Source organism: Bombyx mandarina, chromosome 21 (assembly GCF_030267445.1).
Source record: "Bombyx mandarina strain Sakado chromosome 21, ASM3026744v2".
Lineage (NCBI taxonomy): Eukaryota > Metazoa > Arthropoda > Insecta > Lepidoptera > Bombycidae > Bombyx > Bombyx mandarina.
In genome coordinates this window covers 11,153,064-11,173,079 of record NC_143227.1, presented here as the reverse complement: position 1 = coordinate 11,173,079, position 20,016 = coordinate 11,153,064, and the positions used below count along the sequence as shown (strand labels likewise).

General features: G+C 34.2%; 2 protein-coding genes across 3 annotated transcripts in view; one reads left to right on the top strand and one right to left on the bottom strand.

Moving 5' to 3' along the window:
- The window catches only part of LOC114239821 (OTU domain-containing protein 7B), a 33,689-nt gene extending 27,975 nt beyond the window's left edge, over nucleotides 1-5,714 (bottom strand). Inside the window, exon 1 of the mRNA XM_028170224.2 lies at nucleotides 5,512-5,714. The gene's annotated coding sequence lies outside the window, so the exon portion shown is untranslated. The remainder of the gene's footprint in view (nucleotides 1-5,511) is intronic.
- A 1,311-nt stretch (nucleotides 5,715-7,025) lies between these two features.
- The window catches only part of sigmar (Tumor necrosis factor alpha-induced protein 8-like protein sigmar), a 93,791-nt gene continuing 80,800 nt past the window's right edge, over nucleotides 7,026-20,016 (top strand). The window contains exon 1 of one of the 2 annotated variants that reach the window (XM_089736451.1): nucleotides 7,026-7,370. In XM_089736451.1, the coding sequence (XP_089592577.1) occupies nucleotides 7,289-7,370 (82 nt within the window). In that variant the 5' untranslated portion in view covers nucleotides 7,026-7,288. The remainder of the gene's footprint in view (nucleotides 7,371-20,016) is intronic. The other variant, XM_089736452.1, reaches the window with a different exon arrangement.

Below are 20,016 nucleotides of genomic sequence, written 5' to 3'. Positions count from 1 at the left end.
CAAATATGCAGTATAGTAAAAGTTTATAGCTTCAATAAGCCAGGTAAGCTGTCGGTGCGTTCATCCACTTATCCAAAAAAAAAATAATTAGGTTCACTCGATACGTTATCAAGATAGTAATGGTACTCTATATTCTCTGCGTAATGAACAAGTTTATAGTTTGTGTCATACGGATACGTAAGCAGTACTCTGCTTGAATGGCGATCGCCTTGAGAACTCATAACCGACGAACGACGAGTTATAACCATTGTCCTTTTACGGTGGCGACGCGACAGCCGTAGCCATTTTGCGATTCGGCGCCAAATTTAATGAAACGTCATTTAATCTGTATAATCTGTGGGATTTTGTGTCCTGCTTTCTTTAAATACACAAAGGCGATGGTTTATCTGACTGAAAGGTTTGATAAATTTTAATTAGCCTGTATACAATTTAACGTGTTTCACAAAAGTTTTCTAATTTTTACAAGTATTAAGTGTAAGAAATACTTTCATGAGGTTTTTATTTCGACGTTTTAATCCAGTTCCTTCGTCTTTCTTTAATTTCCTTATTATTAGTACCTGTACTTTATATTACAAAATATTAAAAAACCGATTTCATTCGATATATTAATATGTATGATCCGGCCACGTTGGTAACTGACTTTCTCGTCGAACCCGTCGCTTGCAACGAAGGGCTCGGCAAGTAAATTAACCCACAGACACAGCCCACTGAGTTTCTTGCCGAATATTCTCAGTGGGTCCGATCCGGTGGTAGATTCCGCCAAGCGCTGCTCTTGCTAGGGTTAGTGTTAGGAACGTCTTCAGATTAGAGCTCCGTGAGCTCATCTACTCGTTAGGTTATGTTGGCATAGCTTCTCAAGGCTACCAGCTTAGGAAAAAACCAAAAAACGTTGGTAAGTTGTAGCCTAAAGGACAAGACGTCCGGAATAGTCGTATCGAGCGATAAGCCTGTGCTACCCTTCAAATCCCGTAGGCAGCTACTTGTATTGATAAATTAAGTACTTGATACATGTTCACGAATGATGATGACTTCCACGATCGATATTGGAACGAAAATTGGAAATTGCTTAATTACTTTACAATTAGTACAACAGACCTCAAGTCTCAAGGAGGATTGCGGTTTTAACGTGGTGAAGGACTTTGCGGTAACCATTTAATATCCGAGACAGGCAGTGAGCTCCTTCCATTCATATAGTACAAAATAGAGTTATATTATTTTAAAGAGTGTTATTCATGACAATTTACGTTAAAGGAAACCCAGTATCTTATATCAGCAAAGGCAAATAAACTACAGCATATTCCTTTAAATAAATTTAATAGTCAACAACATGACCTTTACGGAGTGCTACGCCCCGAGCACCTGCAACGTTTCGACCCTTAACCTTGTTATATTGGAAGGGTGCGCGGGGTCTAGGTCGTTAGACGCCATGGCCGGAGACAGATTAACTTTAGACGTGAAACGCCAAAATAAATTTATTAAGATCAATTAAATCTAAAGATTTTTATTTATTAAAAAAATACACAAATAGAAATGATCTCTGCTAATTCTTTGTTAAGCAGCAGAACATTCTTTTTATATGGGTGGACGAGCTCGCAGCCCACCTGGTGTTAAGTGATTACTGGAGCCCATAAAAATCTACAAAGTAAATGTCACCACCCACCTTGAGATATTCTTCTATTTTTTTCTACCTAATGTGGTCTTGAGAGACCACTTCAGCGTAACCTTAACTAGTAGTTGAGCTCACGGGGCTCAAACCTGACGACGTTGCAAACACTAGCCCTAACAAGAGCCGTCCTTCGCAGAATCTACCACTGGATCGGAAACACGACCTACTGAAAAATCACCATTAGTGGGAGGATCCTAAATTACGTGTTTTGGGCGACGTCGACTGTTTGCCATTCGGTCCGCAGGATCGGGTATGAATGAGTTCTAAGGTCTCAGAAATAGGCGGGGTGGTGGTACCTACCCGTGCAGACTCATAAGAGGTCCCACCACCAGTAATTACGCGAATATAATTTTGCGAGTTTCATTTTTATTACACGTTATTCCTTCACCGCGGAAGCCAATCGTGAAGATTTCTTAAGTACGTATTTCATTAGAAAAAACACTAGTGCATCGCTACATACGAATGCACCGGTCGTCTTATCCTTTAGGCCACGACGACTTCAAATCAATCAGTTCAATCTTATCAGGACGCATTGGTTTCCTTTGATGCTGACTGACTCGCTTTTTTAATAATTTTTTTAGGACGGAATCATTACTGGTTTTCCATTGCACCCTTGGTTTCCAATTGCACCAAGACAGGGACCATGTGGTGTGTACAGTATTTATGTATTTAAGTTAAGCATCCTACAGGAAAAAGGAACGATATAACAGATCGAATACCTACACAATAAACTGATAGTCTTTGAACATAGTTACATCACGATCATGCTACGTACTAAATTTTATGGCTGGGCAACATAAAGTACTCGGACGAAATTAATTTTGTACTAGTTGCAATCTTTCACCATTCTTTTTCACTTTCGAAGTAAATAAACACTTGTTTTAAAATTATCATTAAATAGATAAAATTCTAAAATTTTATGTAAGACATAGTGGATAATGATCAATCACATTATTTATTATATTTTTGTTGACTAGATTTTAAATACTTAATAAATTGCTATAAAAATATCTAATAGCTTTTCATGTAAAGTAGATTTTCTTAAAATTTTTAATCAATAACTAAGGCAAATATGATCACACAACATGAATCAAAGGTAATGTTAATTGGTTTACCTGTTTGTTTATTACACATTAATACAAAGTATGATAATCTGCACTACCAGAAATGCTCAATTAATATACAACTTTATGTACAACAGAAAGTGCCATTAAGTCTGTCGATGATATTCTATTCACACCATGCAGTAGTCGTTGACATTAAAAAGAGAAAGTTGTTAAATGCAATGCTTCATTGAACTTCCTGTGTCTGTTCATAATATTGGAACCATATAGTTTATGAAAACATATGTTGCTTTAATTTTGATTAATTTCTGCATGAGTATTATATTAATATTATTGGAGTAATAAATAGGTAGTACCAGACTTTACCTTAATCTCTGCAACCAATTATTTTATGAAAAACATCAATTTGTTGGATCTGTTCATGAGCAATGATATGTTGATCATGTTGTGTTATAGTCTATGTGATATCCTAATGTATAAAGTATGATATTGTGAAGTTTCATCAAAATCCATTCTTGCATATTCTTGGTGTAAAAGAGTAATTTTCGATCTATCCTCAACTTTTGTATTTATAATATTTGGTAGTAAGTAGGGTTGGTATGCTCATGCGGACTAGATCAAGACCCAAAACATTTGTATTTATAATATTTGGTAGTAAGTTGGTTGGTATGCTCATACGGACTAGATCAAGACCCACAAGTTTTGTATTAATAATATTTGGTAGTAAGTAGGGTTGGTATGCTTATGCGGACTAGATCAAGACCCACATGCTATTAAGAAGTTGTTTAAAGTAATTTAGATTACAACAATGTGACAACAATGTAAAGTCAGTCTCATGAATTCTCAATAGCATGGCTATCCTAACTTTCTAATGAATGAAATGAAATGCTATGATTTCTTCATGATAGCAATAAGCAGGAGAGCGGTAACTGACCAAATCATTTAGAATTTCGTACCTTAAATTATCACATGATATTGTCCCTTCATATTGTTCTACAAGATGCTAATTCAAAAAAATAGTAGGTACACAATTCATCAGATTTTTTAAGGAGCAATTGACATATATTATATACTTAAACTGATGCTTCAACATTCATAAAAAATTATATTATTTGAAATAATAAATGGGATAAAGCCTGCCCAATAGATTATTTAATAAATTTTTTTGTTTATTGCTCTGATGGGTGGACTAGCTCACGGCCCACCTGGTGTTAAGTGGTTACTGGAGTCCATCGACATCCACAACGTAAATGCGCCACCCACCTTGAGATATAAGTTCTAAGGTCTCAATTATAGTTACAATGGCTGCCCCACCCTGCAAACCGAAACACATTACTGCTTCATGGCAGGAATAGGCAGGGTGGTGGTACCTACCCACATGGACTCACAAGAAGTCCGTCCTACCACCAGTAATTACACAAATTATAATTTGGCGGGTTTCATTTTTATTACACAATATTATTCCTTCACCGTGGAAATAAACCGTGAACATTTGTTGAGTATGTATTTCAAATTATAACATGTTGTATCTTAATTTTATGATGAATTATAAGTTGTAGGTACATACTGGGCAGAAGCCCCTTTATTAAGTTTTAGAATAACATACTACATACGTTACAAATTGTAATTAGGAACATTTATTATTGTTTTAGTGATGTTTTAAATTATTATTTTCTCTTATTTTTTCTAATATTTATTGTAATGGTTTTTTTAATGGTGATGATGTTGCCTGCAATTCTACTTACAATATTTGACTTATCAATTAATATACAAATAACTAAACTAAATAATAAAGTTGGGAAACATCACTCAATACTTTATTTGTCAAAAAACTTATTGACTTTTTTACCTTTAAATTAAATTAATCATTTGCAGTATAAGAGGATTAATATCTTTTGAGAATTAAAACAAAAAAAGCATGCTATAGTTCGGCATAATTCAAGACAAAGATGAAACTTTTCATTATATAATTAAAATAAATTTCATCAATAATACAGTGCACACACAATATTGAATGGTTGTTGTGTTTTTTTTACAAATGACTCACAGTATCATTGGCTGATTACGGTGTGTTATCATATTAGATTTGTTAAAATATATTTCCGTTTAAAGATAAAATTGACTACAACTATACTAAAATAATTATATAGCATTAAAACACAATGTATTAATTGTGAATTATCTTCCTTACAGAGAAAATACTATAAGTTTGGCTATACCATAGGTATAAGTGTAGTATTAGAAAGATAGTAAGATTTAAACCTCAAACTAATAGAAAATTTATATACTTAATGTGCCTATTTGAATGATATATAGCAATATCTAACAACAAGTGAAGAAGGTGTTATAACTTTTAAGTGTTAATTGCTGTGTAAATATAAACCATCACATGTGTACCAAATTTCAAAAGCATTATAAATTACAGCCATACTTAATACATATTTTGTAGTTTGATTTCGAAAAAGTTTTAATATAATCAATAATTAAAATATTGAACAATTCTATCTTTGTATGCAGGCAAGGACGTAATACCAAATCAAAAGATGACATTCCATCGTTATACTCAAGGTTAGGCGAAATAGCGCAGTACTACTAGTTACAGAATAAAATCAAAACACGAAATATTCCGAAATTAAAAAAACTACGCGGCACCAAAATAACAAGCTAAGAGCATCTATCTTTTATTCTTAACTGATTTAGGCAGAGAGAATAATATGTTTAATGTTGATTTTCACGACAGGTGTTTTTAAAAAGCGTACAAGCGTAAACAGTAGAGATTACCTTTTCAGTAACTATAGTCGCTTTCTTGAATAACTTGATACAACAAACACAAAAAAGCCTTAAAAACTTAACATTCAAAATTTTAACACAGTGTTCAGAGTTATTTATATTGAACAATATTTACAAATAATTCACTGTCCACTAATACTGAAGTACTTTGTGTACTAAAACTGTAGACAAAACAGACTTTGACAACTACTACGCTCTGAAGTGTGTACAAGATAGTGAAGCTCTGCACCATTTTATTCATCTATGGTTAGGTGGTGGTATCGATTCGAGTTATGAATTTATAGTTGTGAACTATCGAACGTCAGTTTAAACGTACAAAGATACAGTTAAACGAATTTTATTCACTTGAAAGAAAATTTAAGTAATTTATCTAAGTACCCGTGTTTGGTAAAATTTTCCTAGACTCATGAATATAAAGAGCACAGCCAACTTTTATCTATCGCGAAGTTCAAAACTTGTCGAAGTTCAGTCGGTACTTGATTAACAGGCGATCTTGAAGGAAATTTTGATTACCTTAGGCTGACTTTGTGTCGAAAGTTTGATCAAAGTATATTTAGCAGTGCATTCATCCGTTCTGCTTCTACAAATTTAAGTTAGAGAGTACGAGTTTGACGAGATAATCGCTTAAGAACTTGATGAAAATTGACAAAATTTATATTACTCCCAAGTATTCAAATATTGAACATATAATTTCACTTAAGGATTATTGACATACAAGCTCTCGGCCTCGGCTCACGACGAGTTTTGTATCCCATAGACATAACATCAATGGTGCCACCTGAGATGATAAATTATTTTTTATTCGATACTTGTATTAAAAACTCTATACCACTTCACTTTGTCTATATAAATGTTTCAAGAATTAAAAAACACCAGCAAACTTACGGGATTTTAAGAAACAAAAAACGAAAACTGTAGAATTCGATCATGACGTTAATTAGCATTTTTAGTTGTTAAAATTGTTCGCCTACTTTGTAAACAAGGTTGACACAAGTTATTTTATGAATGAGTTAATTAATGTTCAGAATCACTTTTTTTTTTATTGCTCAGATGGGTGGACGATCTCACAGTTCACCTGGTGTTAAGTGGTTACTGGAGCCCATGGACAGCTACACCGTAAATGCGCCACCCACCTTGAGATATAAGTTCTAAGATCTCAGTATAGATACAACGGCTGCCCCACCCTTCAAACCGAAACGTATTACTGCTTCACGGCAAAAATAGGCAGGATGGTGGTACCTACCCGCGCGGACTCACAAGAGGTCCTACCACCAGTAATTACGCAAATTATAATTTTGCGGGTTACACTTTTATTACTCACTGTGCTTCACACAGCTTCACTATGTAATGTCAGCAGTAAAAAATAAGAATGCCACATTAAATTATTTATCTGAATTGAACTTCTATATGAAAAAGTAAAAATCCTCCTTGTAATTTAATTTAAATTTTAGTTTGGTAAAATTTTAATAGAAGCTTGCAACATTAGGACGCATATCCGGATTCCCGTTTGTGAGGGCACACCGGTACCGCTCAGCGGCCAGACCCAATCAAATCATTCAATTCGTGACAGCCTTCTGTGTGGGTGTTATTTATCAACAGAGACTCGCATGTATTATACGGACAGTTGCGTGTGTGTTGTATAAAAATTGAATGAAAATCTCATGGTTTTACGAAATAGAGCGTGAAAAAGCTCAAGTATTTTCTGTAATTATCCAATATACCTAATTTAAGAGCACTGTTGGTTTTTAATTAATATATTTAGTGTAAAATGACCGCGTCCACTATGATTGAACTGGAATCGTGGATAATTTACCAATGTGTCTTGAATGAATGTCATGTATCCAGCAGCTGTAAGTAAAATTTAATTGTTATAAGCTTATTAAGAGTGAGAGCCTGTTCAGTCTATAGTGGGTAACAATAATAATAATAATCATTAATATGCGCGATATCGTCAAACAAACAACAAAATACGTTATTTAATGAAACCTAATGGGTACTTAATGTACGTATCTAATTTTAGGCAAATTAATATCTTTAGAAACGTTCAAAATGTAGGAAAAAAAATTGTAACAATATGTAGGTACCCATAACACTAAACGCCGATTTTTTATTTCTATTTTGAATGACGTTGTAGTGATGATACCACTTGCACCCTACTGTATCCAATTACCCATCCACTGTTATATTTTTTTAGTACCAACAATGATATTTTTAAAAGCTCTAATGTGTCTCTATAATTATCGATTTCTTTAATTACGTATTATAGTTATTAGACGATATACGATTATATATCTACAACAACAATGCTTAATGTTTTAGAAGAATAAAAATGAATCAACTATACCGGAATCGGAATTGTTAGTGTTATTAAATTTTGTATTCGAATTTGACATTGTTATTCTGTTAACAATAACACCAATAAATAAATATTGAAAGAAACAATTAATATGTGTAAATTCAATACATTTATCATAATAACAGTGATACTAAGAATCGAACGCTTGCTGTTCAAATGGATTTACAACTCTTTACATTTATGTAGATTTCAAATCACAGTTGTAATCGAAAACACGTTTAAACACCCGAAAGTCAATTGCAAAATGACAAAATTCCCACATCTAATATCACGATGAGTAAGTTTTTATCTACCGTAGATACCTACATTATTTTTATTTATCTGCTATTAACTAATGTAACCCATTAGGTGCCGACGATGACGACTTCAAAGTTACTGAGAAACGAAACGCGCACGGAGTTAAGTATTTAAATATAAATGCTCAAAATTCGAGATTTCTCAAATCCGTCACAAAACGATTTCAAAAGGAGTGAACAAATTATTATTTTTTTCTATCCTATCCGCATGCCGTAGCAATTTTTGTTACGACATCATCAACGATATATGTATGTAAATGGTAGATATAATTGGCTTGATAAACTAAATAACGTATGTATCATCATTTAAAGTTTAATATTCTGTGCACCTGTAAACTATCTACATGTAAAGTCAATTTCATTAGTTGCCGGACATCAGTCTCAAATTATTATTGATGAGTTTCGTGATTAATGGGGTGTTCGAAGCAAGGGTTGAACTTGGAAATTCGTGTTTACATGCTGTATGAGTGAGTAATGGAATAGGCGTATGAATGATTCGCAATTTTAAACTGAGTCTTCTATTAGCATTTGGGCTGGTGGACTAAGAACCCATACACACGAACCCACTGAGTTTCTCGCCGGATCTTCTCAGTGGGCCGCGATTCCGATCCGGTAGTAGATTCAAGGAAGCCCTGCTCTTGCTAGGGCTAGTATTAGCAATTCTCACAGGTTGAGCCCGTGAGCTCACCTACCGGTCCGCGCCAAGTTGGAATAGCCCCTTAGGCTACCAACGATTGGTAGAAAAAAAACACACACATACGAAACATAATGAGCTTAAGACATGGGTTTATAAGAATAACCGCTGTCCCAATTTTTAAACCAGAAAAAAAAACAGGAAGCAAAGTAACACCTACTTGTACATCCTAACGTCAATAAGATGTTATATTATTATGCCTCCTTGCTGTACTATATTACCGGTTATTAATCTTTGATTTTTTGTAAAGTTCATAAATAAATACAATGAAAACTTTAATCTTTCGTTCACCAAATGCATTAGTTGTTCTATGTTAAGTTCGAATCACATAACATGCATCCAGACTTACACATTTCGTGCACGGTTAATTAATGTTAATAACCATCGTTATTCATAAGTGAATATGTGTCCAAGGCCTTTATGATTAGTCCAGTAATATAACAACTAAGAGCCATTTAAAATTTGAAGCTCAATCTTTTGTTCTTGACGTTGTTATTTTGTTGTATTAAATGTAATATATTAGTACATATATTGTTTTGTTGTATACATTAATTGAGACGGGAAAGGAGCTCACACGGCCAATGACAATCGAAATGTCATTGGAGACCAGAATCTTCCAGATCTCGACATGAATGAAGACGTTCAGATATTTTTATGTTATTATTTATAATACTGAATATTTATAACTGAATATTTATAATGAATTTATAAATTTACTGGTGGTAGGACCTCTTGTGAGTCCGCGCGGGTGGGTACCACCACCCTGCCTATTTCTGCCGTGAAGCAGTAATGGGTTTCGGTTTGAAGGGTGGGGCAGCCGTTGTAACTATACTTGAGACCTTAAAGCTTATATCTCAAGGTGGGTGGCGCATTTACGTTGTGGATGTCTATGGGCTCCAGTAACCACTTAACACCAGGTGGGCTGTGAGCTCGTCCACCCAGCTAAGCAATAAAAAAAAACGGATTAATTATTATTTTCGTTTATGATTACTGTAGAGTACTAGTGTTCGAGTGGATCGAAATTCCAACACATACGACTCGACATATTCCGATTAATATGCGTCACTGTTGCATGATCGTTTGCCCGTTAATTTAAAACAATCTAGAGCACAGAATAGAGACGAACTCTTTGCTATCCCCGATCTCCATTGAGAATCGTAAGAGTTAATATAAGGAAGTATTCGCTTCAGTACTCTTGAGGTTGTTGCGTTTACCACAACTTGTTTGATATACTTTAATGACATCCAGTCCTCGCCACGGTCTCACCTCGGGTAATAGGAGGTATGTGTAGCGAATTTCTGCTTAAAACTTATTCAAAACAGGATTTGGCTTGATTTTAGACTATTTCCTTAGTTCCAAACACATTACACAAATTTTAATGACGACAGTTAGTTATGTAAATTACACAAATCATACATGCAGTTAATCAAGGCTATTGATTGAAAGTACTATATATTGATATATTGTGGCCGTGTTGGTTGTTAAACGCTGCCTTCGTCACTTGGAATCCAATCTTATGCTTATGTTGGAGGACGCCCCACGCTCCTGGTACCCATCCGTGGCCTCCATTCGAGAACTTTCCTCCCCCATCTGGCGTCGCTGGCTCGACAGATGTGACCGGCCCATTGCCACTTTGTACAATATAATATCTTTCAAATTGTATTTACATCGTACTAAAACTGTTACAACTGTCTCCGAGCAAAACTGTTACAACACAAGGACATATGAACAGTACGAACTTATAAGGTACAGATTCCGACACCAGGCTACGGAACCACAGAAATAAATCAAGATTGATTATTATTTCTGTATACGGAACCATTGCAAATCGACAAACCGTCTTCACCCCCCAATATCACGTGAAACAAGTCGCAATCGAAGTTCATCGTTACGGCCGTGTTATCATTCACCATCTTGTCGTCGTTATTATCGACGTAGTGTATTTCCTAGAAATTCGTACCAAATATTGAGCTAAATTGCTATTTGCTTCGACGAAGCTCACTAATTGCATTTCCTTTCCTATAATGTTGTTTTGCTAGCGACGCATAACAACATTAAAGGTAGGAAGGTAGATAGATCGATTGGACGACGCTAAAAGAGCTGGAAACTTAGTTATAGCACGACACAAAGCTCTTACCAAATTTATTTAACATGAGCAAGTTTTTCGTTCAGAATTCAAACAAATTTATAAAGATAGAAAAGATGTAATTTTTTTTAGGAAAAAAGATTATTTGTTGAAATTAAGTCAGACGTGTGTCCCGCACATACATGTAGATGTGAACTTCATGATGGCGCTGTCTAGAAGAAAGAGAAAAAATATTGCCAAAAAATTAAAATTACACCAGCAAAAGGCAATGCCAAACTATATGGTCAGTTTTTGGTTTGATTATAAAAATTTAGTATATATTTATGTAAGCAGAAAATGATTTGCCAATATGTGTTTTATACGAAGAATTAAGGTTTTACTGATACAAAATATGCTTTGTTTTTTGTTGCTTTATAAACAGTTACATTTAATAACACGATGTCGGGTATAAAGGTTCCTAATTATTGCTTCCACAAATACATTAATATGCACAGTCGTTATTTTATTGGTAATCCATTTTAATCTCGGTTCGGTCTATTTAATAATTAATCAAATTCATCGGAACATAAATCCAGGTGTATTCAATTATAAGAAATATGCAAATGAAGTACTTATGATTTAATTGGATCCACTGTATTGGAATCCGCTATCAGCCTGTATCTATTTCTGTACAAACAGGTCCAGAAAGTAAATCCTTCCAAATCGGCTTAAGATGTTATGGATATTTTCAATCTATACGAACAATAAGATTATATCGTAAATAAGACATTTAATAAACATATTAAAGTTACGATACTAAATGCTAAATGCTATTTCATTTCTAAGAAAAAAGAGTGCATTTTAAAACTGACACGAAAACCCTTTTAAATGAAAACACAATATTTTTCAAAGTTTTTCTGCACTAAAGTGCAAAGCTCTGTAAGCGACATGTTTTTTTACATTAGATACCAAATGCTGTTAAGAGGAAAACTTATCTTGACAATTTTCAAACTATTTAAGAAAGATCTTTTGAGAATTCTAGGTTTGGCTTGGTAAATTAAGCTAAGACTTCCAATTGAATCTGATATGATATATTTTTGTTTCGTTGATCCTGATTGGAGGTTTATTGATGTCTGGCGAATCTAGTGGATTGTACGCAGGTCACTGACTAATTACGTGTTCGTTAAAACAAAAAGTCTTTCAGGTGAATTTAATAAAAGAAGTATACAAATTGCCGTAGTGAAGAAATAATTGAAATCAGCTATTAAATTTGTAAGTTGTGGTCGCCTTTTTGGAGGTTGAGAGGGTACTATTCTGTGTATCTTTCCCATAATGTGAGTTTTATAGTACAAAATGAGTGCCGAGTATTTGAACATTGACGTCACTATGTAAACCACTGCTCCTGACTAACATGAAATTATATTCGCTTGTCCGTTTTCTTCTAAAAAGTCAGTTGGATTGCTGCAAAGCCCATTTCTTTGGGTTAAAAAAAAAGAAAAATATAGATCTTCAATGTATGTAACTAAGGCAATCAGTAGTAGCATACGTTGGCATGATAATCCAAATACCGAATCCGCTGAAATAAATTTCACGTGCAAAGAACCATTATAATATTTCGGGTTAACTAGATTTTTCGTTCGTATCTCGTTTTTTTTCGATTATTATACTACATAAGGAAAAAAATACTCATTGCTATAAAGAATTTCCTTATTCCATGAACGGAAGGCAGACAATAACCCTGTGGACTCCTGATCGTAATGGCTCCTAGCGTCGCTCGTGGATTTTATTAATATCTAAGACGAAGAGTCTGATTTTAAATACGGAAAGCAGTCAAAACCAAAAAAGTTCTATCCGTGAAATTTGAATACAATACCAAAGAGATTCAAGTATGTTCACACATGATGTTGGATAAGGATGGATGGATGGAGGATGATTAAGAAAAAGCATAAAGGATGCATAAAAAAGGATGGTCAGTAAAGGAGAGAAAGGCTCTTTAATAAAAACACACATAGAGAGTGAGAGAGAGAATACACTTTATTGCACACCAAAACACAATTTACATTAAAAAATCAATCAAAAAAAGCAGATACATTTGTACAATAGTATCTTAATTTTATTTATTATAAACCATGCATATAAATTGTCACATTTAATTTCTAAAACATTATCTACCAGTCAACCAAGAGTGATTAAAAAAACCTAGTAGGTGTATTGGTTGATAACTTAAAGGAAAAATAGATAAAATAATGTACCACGTTTATAACATAAGCATACAAATACATAAAATATTTTTAGAAATAGAAATTTAAAATACATATTGATATAAGATATATGAATTTTATAAATATTTTTAATATATCTAATACATAATACCTTTTAGTAGGATGAAATCGGTTAAACAAACATGCTGCTGAAGATTTGTAAATCAAGTTCCCAAGTATAGCTGAATCTCTATCTACTACTGTAACAACCTAACTCTTCCTGTCAGCAATTTATGTTAGCATAGCTTGTAATCTAGTTAAAGTTCGGAGTAGTTGATCCATTCGGGTCACCGTTTCGAATTTGAAACTATTTCAAACCGAATAGAGCTAAACTTGCGTCTTGCGTAACAATAATAGCTTGATTCGTGACCATCAGATCCAAATGTTAAGAAAAGTAAGAGGGAGATTCTATTCTGTCAATGCCAATTAGAAAAAATACGAATTTTTTTTGTTCATCTTAGAAACTTCCAGGGTTTTTGACGAAAACAAGGGGGAGTTCAATTGCAATTGGGCAATTGTTTTCTTTGTTTTATTATCTTCGGGCTTATATGTAACAATTGTATTTTATTAACCGTTTAAGATCTATGAAACTGCACGAGCGTGCGTTAATTAAACATACGGTCGACATTGCCTCTGCAAAGTCTTCAAAAAAGTTCATTCAAGTCTCAGTAAATTTCAACCATTTTATTATGTCTGTAATATAAAAATTTAAAAGACCTAATTTCATCTGGTCTCGTTTTTATCAATTTCATCTCAATTTATTACAGTTGGAGATAAATATATTCATTTCATTCCGTTCTATTGCATTGCTCATAAAACAAAGTATAATAGACCTGTACAAGTCATATAAGCTTGATTTTGGCAACAATGGCATCGCAGGATGTCGCATGCTGAAAGAAGAAAGATAATTCTGCATGATGATCATTATTCTTCATTAGAATATTAATATTAGTATCAGATATTAGGTTCTGCTTGCAGCGTAGAATAGAACCCCTATTCATTTTAGCATAACCCGATAAATCATATACCGATTTATCAGTTCCCAGACGACAGTTTTCAAGCTGTATTGACTTTAGGCAGACGGTTAAAGCAAACTACAACATGAATTCGTGTTAAGCGGAAATAATTTTCTGATTTATTTAAATTTCTGATTGTAAAAGACGGAAGAATATTTTTTGTAATTTGGATTTGCTTAGTAATTAAATTCGACATTGATAAGTTGCAACAATCACTCGTCCATTTTCAACCACTTACAACGATTGCTATTATATTCTATATCGATATTCTATTCGATTTAATTTTTACACTAATCAATCTGTAAAAGTCAAATCACTGTGCAAGTACAAAAAATTTGCGAGTTAAATATAACAACAACACGGTATTATTCCTTCATCGCGATAGTCGTTCTCGAACACATGTTGGTTTGAATGAACCCTTGTGTCTAAAGGAGCAAACCGTCATTCCCCACGTTTGATATTTCGCCTCGTAAGTCTGTCCGGTTCATTTGGAACTCCATCCCACAGGAAGTCAAAGTTATTTACGTTATAGTTGACAGCAATATCTGCGTGTTCGTGTATCAAGTTATTCAGTTCAGTATTAGGTTGCTATTTATGCGACTTAAGATTTAAGAGACCTAAATTTACAGAAAAAATATTGAAAAATAATCTGGTAATATTTTGTTCACTCAAATAATCTTGTTACTACATAAATACACTTTACCAGGCGTTTTAATTTCATTATCTATGTACCTACATTCTTTTGTGTTGTTTTTATAGTTTCACACTTATGAATGTATTATCGTCTTCACGTCTACTAAACTAAAATTTAAAGTAATGTAATGTAAAACATGTGCTAATAAATTTAATTAAATATGTTTCATAAAAATAGACCCGGCTATGAGATAAATTCGTAATTTTTTGTAAAGGTTCATAATTATCGTTTGAATCGCTTCTGGTTACCTATTCTGTGGTCTTTAATGTGACCAAAATAATCTTTCATGAAAGATGACCTCGTTTTATAATGAACGTTCATCATATCCTTGTTACAGAATATATTTTTTTTCCCATTTAGTGTAATCCCTAATTTTGCTTTAAAATTTTTCTTCGAACTCTTAATAGGGTCTTTAGCGATCCATCTAATCGTCAAGCTAACTCAAATGAATTTTTTATTTGATTTTATAAAAAAATCCGTTTTTCCTGGTAAGTTTAAGCCAAAAGCAAATTTTATTACTGGGATTGGGTATATAAGAGTGCTTACAATTTTCTAATGGGGATTATCTTAACAATAGAGATTCCAATAATCCGGAGTTATTTCATAATACGGATTCTTGAAAGGAAATAACGTGAGTTCAAGCAGTCCAAGGTCAGATTAATAGAAGGGCCAAAATTTCGTTGTGGTAATTTGAAAGACTTCATAATTAACGTGTGGCGAATGAGTTTTAAGGCTTTATTGTTAGTCCTTTTTGTGAACGATAACTATTTTAAAATACTCTTTCGTGATCGACACCAATAAGGTTTGTGTTCGGGATTAGGTATATATCTTTTAAACTCCTTAAATAGTTCACGAAACATTCTTCTTCTTGCTTTTGTTTCCTCAATATTGGGGGTCGTGACCACCTCCTCGCAACAAGAGTTTATTATTGGATCATTCCACGCCATTTGCCTTTATCTGCCGCCGAGTGTAGAGTATCGTGAACTGTGGTGTCGAAGGTAGCGCGGATCTGGTCAGTCCAACGTGTCGGGCCTCTACCTCGCGGTCTTTTTCCGTTCACCTTGCCAGTCACCATTAGCTTCTCCAAGCTGCCGTGATCCTTTCTTGCAATGTGGCCAAAGTATTCCAGAACTCTATGTAAGAAACAAAAAAAAACACGAAACATTAAAAGGCGTTTATTCCTTAGTGTGTGTGCTTGTTGTTCAAGAATGTTATTCTGTTTCAAATTTCCCCCTGTCTTTAGGGCTCAAGACGGCAGGTGTGACGACAGCTGTCGCGGGCACATGCTCGGTCGTCGTAACTCGAAAACCAACGATTGAATATAGAGTTTTAGTCATTTCTTGTTTAAATCATTGACCCTACCCGATATTTTAAAATGTAGCTAATTTCTTCTTTCTTTTAGCTTCTTTCTAATTCGTAATAGGAATTACACGTACCTTCGATTTTTTGAAATTGACGAAACGTAAATCTGCTGTACATTATAACAAAATGAAATTAATGCATTGTTGTTTCAATTCGTAGTCCACCGAGCACCTAATGTACTAACGTATCAATTATAATTAATGCGTTATCCATATGCGTCCGAACAATATACTCGCAGTACGTCTTCCCTGCATATTTTCAATGCAATGATTAATAACAACAAACAAATAAATGTACGTAACATAATATTTTTTTTATAAATATCATCGGAATTTACCCAAGCAAAACTAAATTATGCGTCGCTTGCCTTTAATAATGCCTAGATACAGATAAATGCGTTCGAGTATAGAACTTCTAGATTACTATGTTGACCTTGAAATTTAACTGCCTTGAACTGAAGACAGACCGAACTTCCACTACAAAGGCTTTCAAATTAATGCCTTTGAAAGCCAAAAGCTTACTAATGGTACCAGTGCTCTCTGACTATCTACGGATTTGTGTCACTATATTTCTACGATGTTTTTATTATTAGAAGGATCTAAAAAAGTAAATAAACGCCCCATTTAAGAATATTTAGACCGTGTCACGAATATATATATTTTTCCGATCAAAAACCCTTCACGTAATTCGGTCGGTCTGTGTAAACCTCGTAAAAGTAATAACGTTCCGAACATTCGGATAAGTGAGATCTGAGAGACACTTCACAGCTCAATCACGATGTTCAATAAACCTTTAAAAGTGATTCGGACGTGAGAAGTGATTTACTTAATATTAATTTGTGTTGTTTACCTAAAACGATAATATTCACAGGATTAGATTAGAGTTAATCTGATTTCTTGGACTGTTATTACTATTTCTCGCAATCCGCCTTTTATAGTTTTACTAGCTGACCCGGCAAACATTGTTTTGCCATATATAAGATTTCTAGGGAATTTCTAGTGTAGAAAAAAAAACTAACTTATTGTAAGTGTGTAAGGATGTGGTAAATGAGTGAAAGAGGTATGTAGTGCTGTGAACGATGAGGGAATATATAATAAAAATAACAAAACCTCATTCAACCACATAATACCTCATTATAACAAAAAAAAAAGTCCAAATAAAAAAAATATGTTAGGGATGGACAACCCTAATCACTTAGGGGTATAAAAAATAGATAGTAGCCGATTCTCAGGCTTACTGAATATGCATAAAAAATTTCATGAGAATCGGTCAAGCGGTTTCGGAGGAGTATGGGAACGAACATTGTGACACGAGAATTTTATATATTAGATAGTATCGGTAATAGTCAGTCAGATCTGGGTATACAATCAGATTCTTAAGAAAGGTTGAAGTTACGAAGATACGTTGAAGAAGTTGAAAAAGTTGTGGCTTTTTTTTATTTATTTTTTTATTGCTTAGATGGGTGGACGATCTCACAGCTCACCTGATGTTAAGTGGTTACTGGAGCCCATAACATCTACAACGTAAATGCGCCACCCACCTTGAGATATAAGTTCTAAGGTCTCAGTATAGTTACATTGCCTTGATAACTTATGAAAATACACGAGTTTGCCATTGATTTAGTATATTAATTTTATAAGCTGGTAAGAAGACCTTTAAGCCTTTAATTGCTTACATTTAAATAACTAATAACCGCATATAAAGTAGAAATATCGATGTTTTTATAAACTAACCTGTGAAAACTGTGCACTAGAAAGAGGACAGACAGGTCTGCTCTTAATATCATACCTGTGATACGCTTGCACCGTAAACTCAATTAGTATAAACATATTTGCAACAACAAAAGCAGCAAAAGTTTAAAACTAAATACACAACATACTTAAATAGTATAATTATTCACTAAAGAGTACTTGAGTCGTCTATTATCAAAGGTGGCAATATGTGCATTTGGATAAAAAAAAAATATTGATATGTCAATACAGATTGATTTGAATGTAATCGTCTCCTTCAAAGAATACGGTTCAAAACCTGCATTAAATAAAGGTTAATACTTAACCTGTTATTTATCTAAGATGTCGTTCAGAAGAGTTTTGTGACTGCCAATGGAATACAAAGTCAATAATTCGTTTTTCTGATTTACCAATAATTGTCCGAAAGTCACATTGCCGGCTTTGATAATAGTCGACTGACTCACTTATAGTATTTTCTTCGGTTTTGGCGTTATTATGGTTTACATGCGGTTTTGTCTAGTGCTTTTTTATTGTTGTCATTATATTATTTCACTATCGACCGTGGGATTGAATTGTAGGTTTTAATTATGAAGTGTTATACTATACTTTAAAATACTTTAAATGTTCTGATGCAATTACAGGCAGCCGTTGTAACAATACTTGAGATCTTAGAACTTATAAGGTGGGTGGCGCATTTACGTTGTAGATGTCTATGGGCTCCAGTAATCACTTAATACCAGGTGGGCTGTGAGCTCGTCCACCCATCTTTGCAATAACAAAAAAGTTTGTCCGTTGATGGTCTGAAAGAGATGGCTGATATCTTGATTCAAAATAATACGGGTTTGTCAGCTGCGCTCGCGTCCGTGGTTATAAGTTAGACTGTGATTAGACCCGTTTATTTACTATAATAATATATAAAAATGAATTGCTGTTCGTCTGTGGCTAATTTTGGTCTTGAATTATTTGTGGAAGTCCAGAGAAGGTTTAAAAGGTAGATAGATAAATATGAAAATGCTCGGAACTAAATAAAAATAACAATTTTAGTTTTCCCTTTGATATGTCCCCCGTCGGACGGATTCCTTTTGTTTGGTTTTAAGTTTATTTTATACAAAAGTTTAAGTATTTTTTTTATTGATCGAGCCACTACGAAGTCTGCCGGGTCAGCTAGTTTACTAATAATTACCTCCCTTCCCATCTAAGAAATAAAAAAAATTTATGAATAATATTTAGAAGTTCCCTTTCGTTTACGCACATATTAGAGCAATGGATAACGCGATTGTGTCAGTAATAAACGAGATGTGAGCGTTAACAGTAAATAGTAACGGTAGGTGGCGATGCGTTTTTGGTTTGCGATGCGCGCGCCGTTTTTAATTGACCGTTTCACTTCTGAACGGGCATTGGTCGAACGGACAGACAGACGGTTTCTTTCAAGTTTACGGTAATAGCCGTTATTTTTTTTATTTTTTTTTATTGTTTACATGGGTGGACGAGCTCACAGCCCACCTGGTGTTAAGTGGTTACTGGAGCCCATAGACATCTACAACGTATATGCGCCGCCCACCTTGAGATATAAGTTCTAAGGTCTCAGTATAGTTACAACGGGTGCCTCACCCTTCAAACCGAAAAGTATTACTGCTTCACGGCAGAATTAGACAGGGTGGTGGTACCTACGCGCGCGGACTCGCGGTCCTACCACCAGTAAAAGTTAGAACTAAAGTTGTGCAGCACTGAACTAACTTCCCGCCAAATAACTTGGGTTTCGTAGAACTAAAACAAGGGATGTTTCAAAAGATTTTTTAGGCTAATCTGCAATGATGTTCTCCACGAACTTTGGCCGTTCTAAGATCGACTTATTCTAAGGCTCGGCTCATATGAGTTCCGTCATAAAATAGCTTTATGTAGGAACAGTTGCGAGTTCAACCCTTTCGAGATTCTCATGAAGAGCGTATTATAGGCATCGTTCAACTGAACCGGAGTCGATATTACGTGGCGGCGTGAGAAACTCGATAGGACCATTGTCAC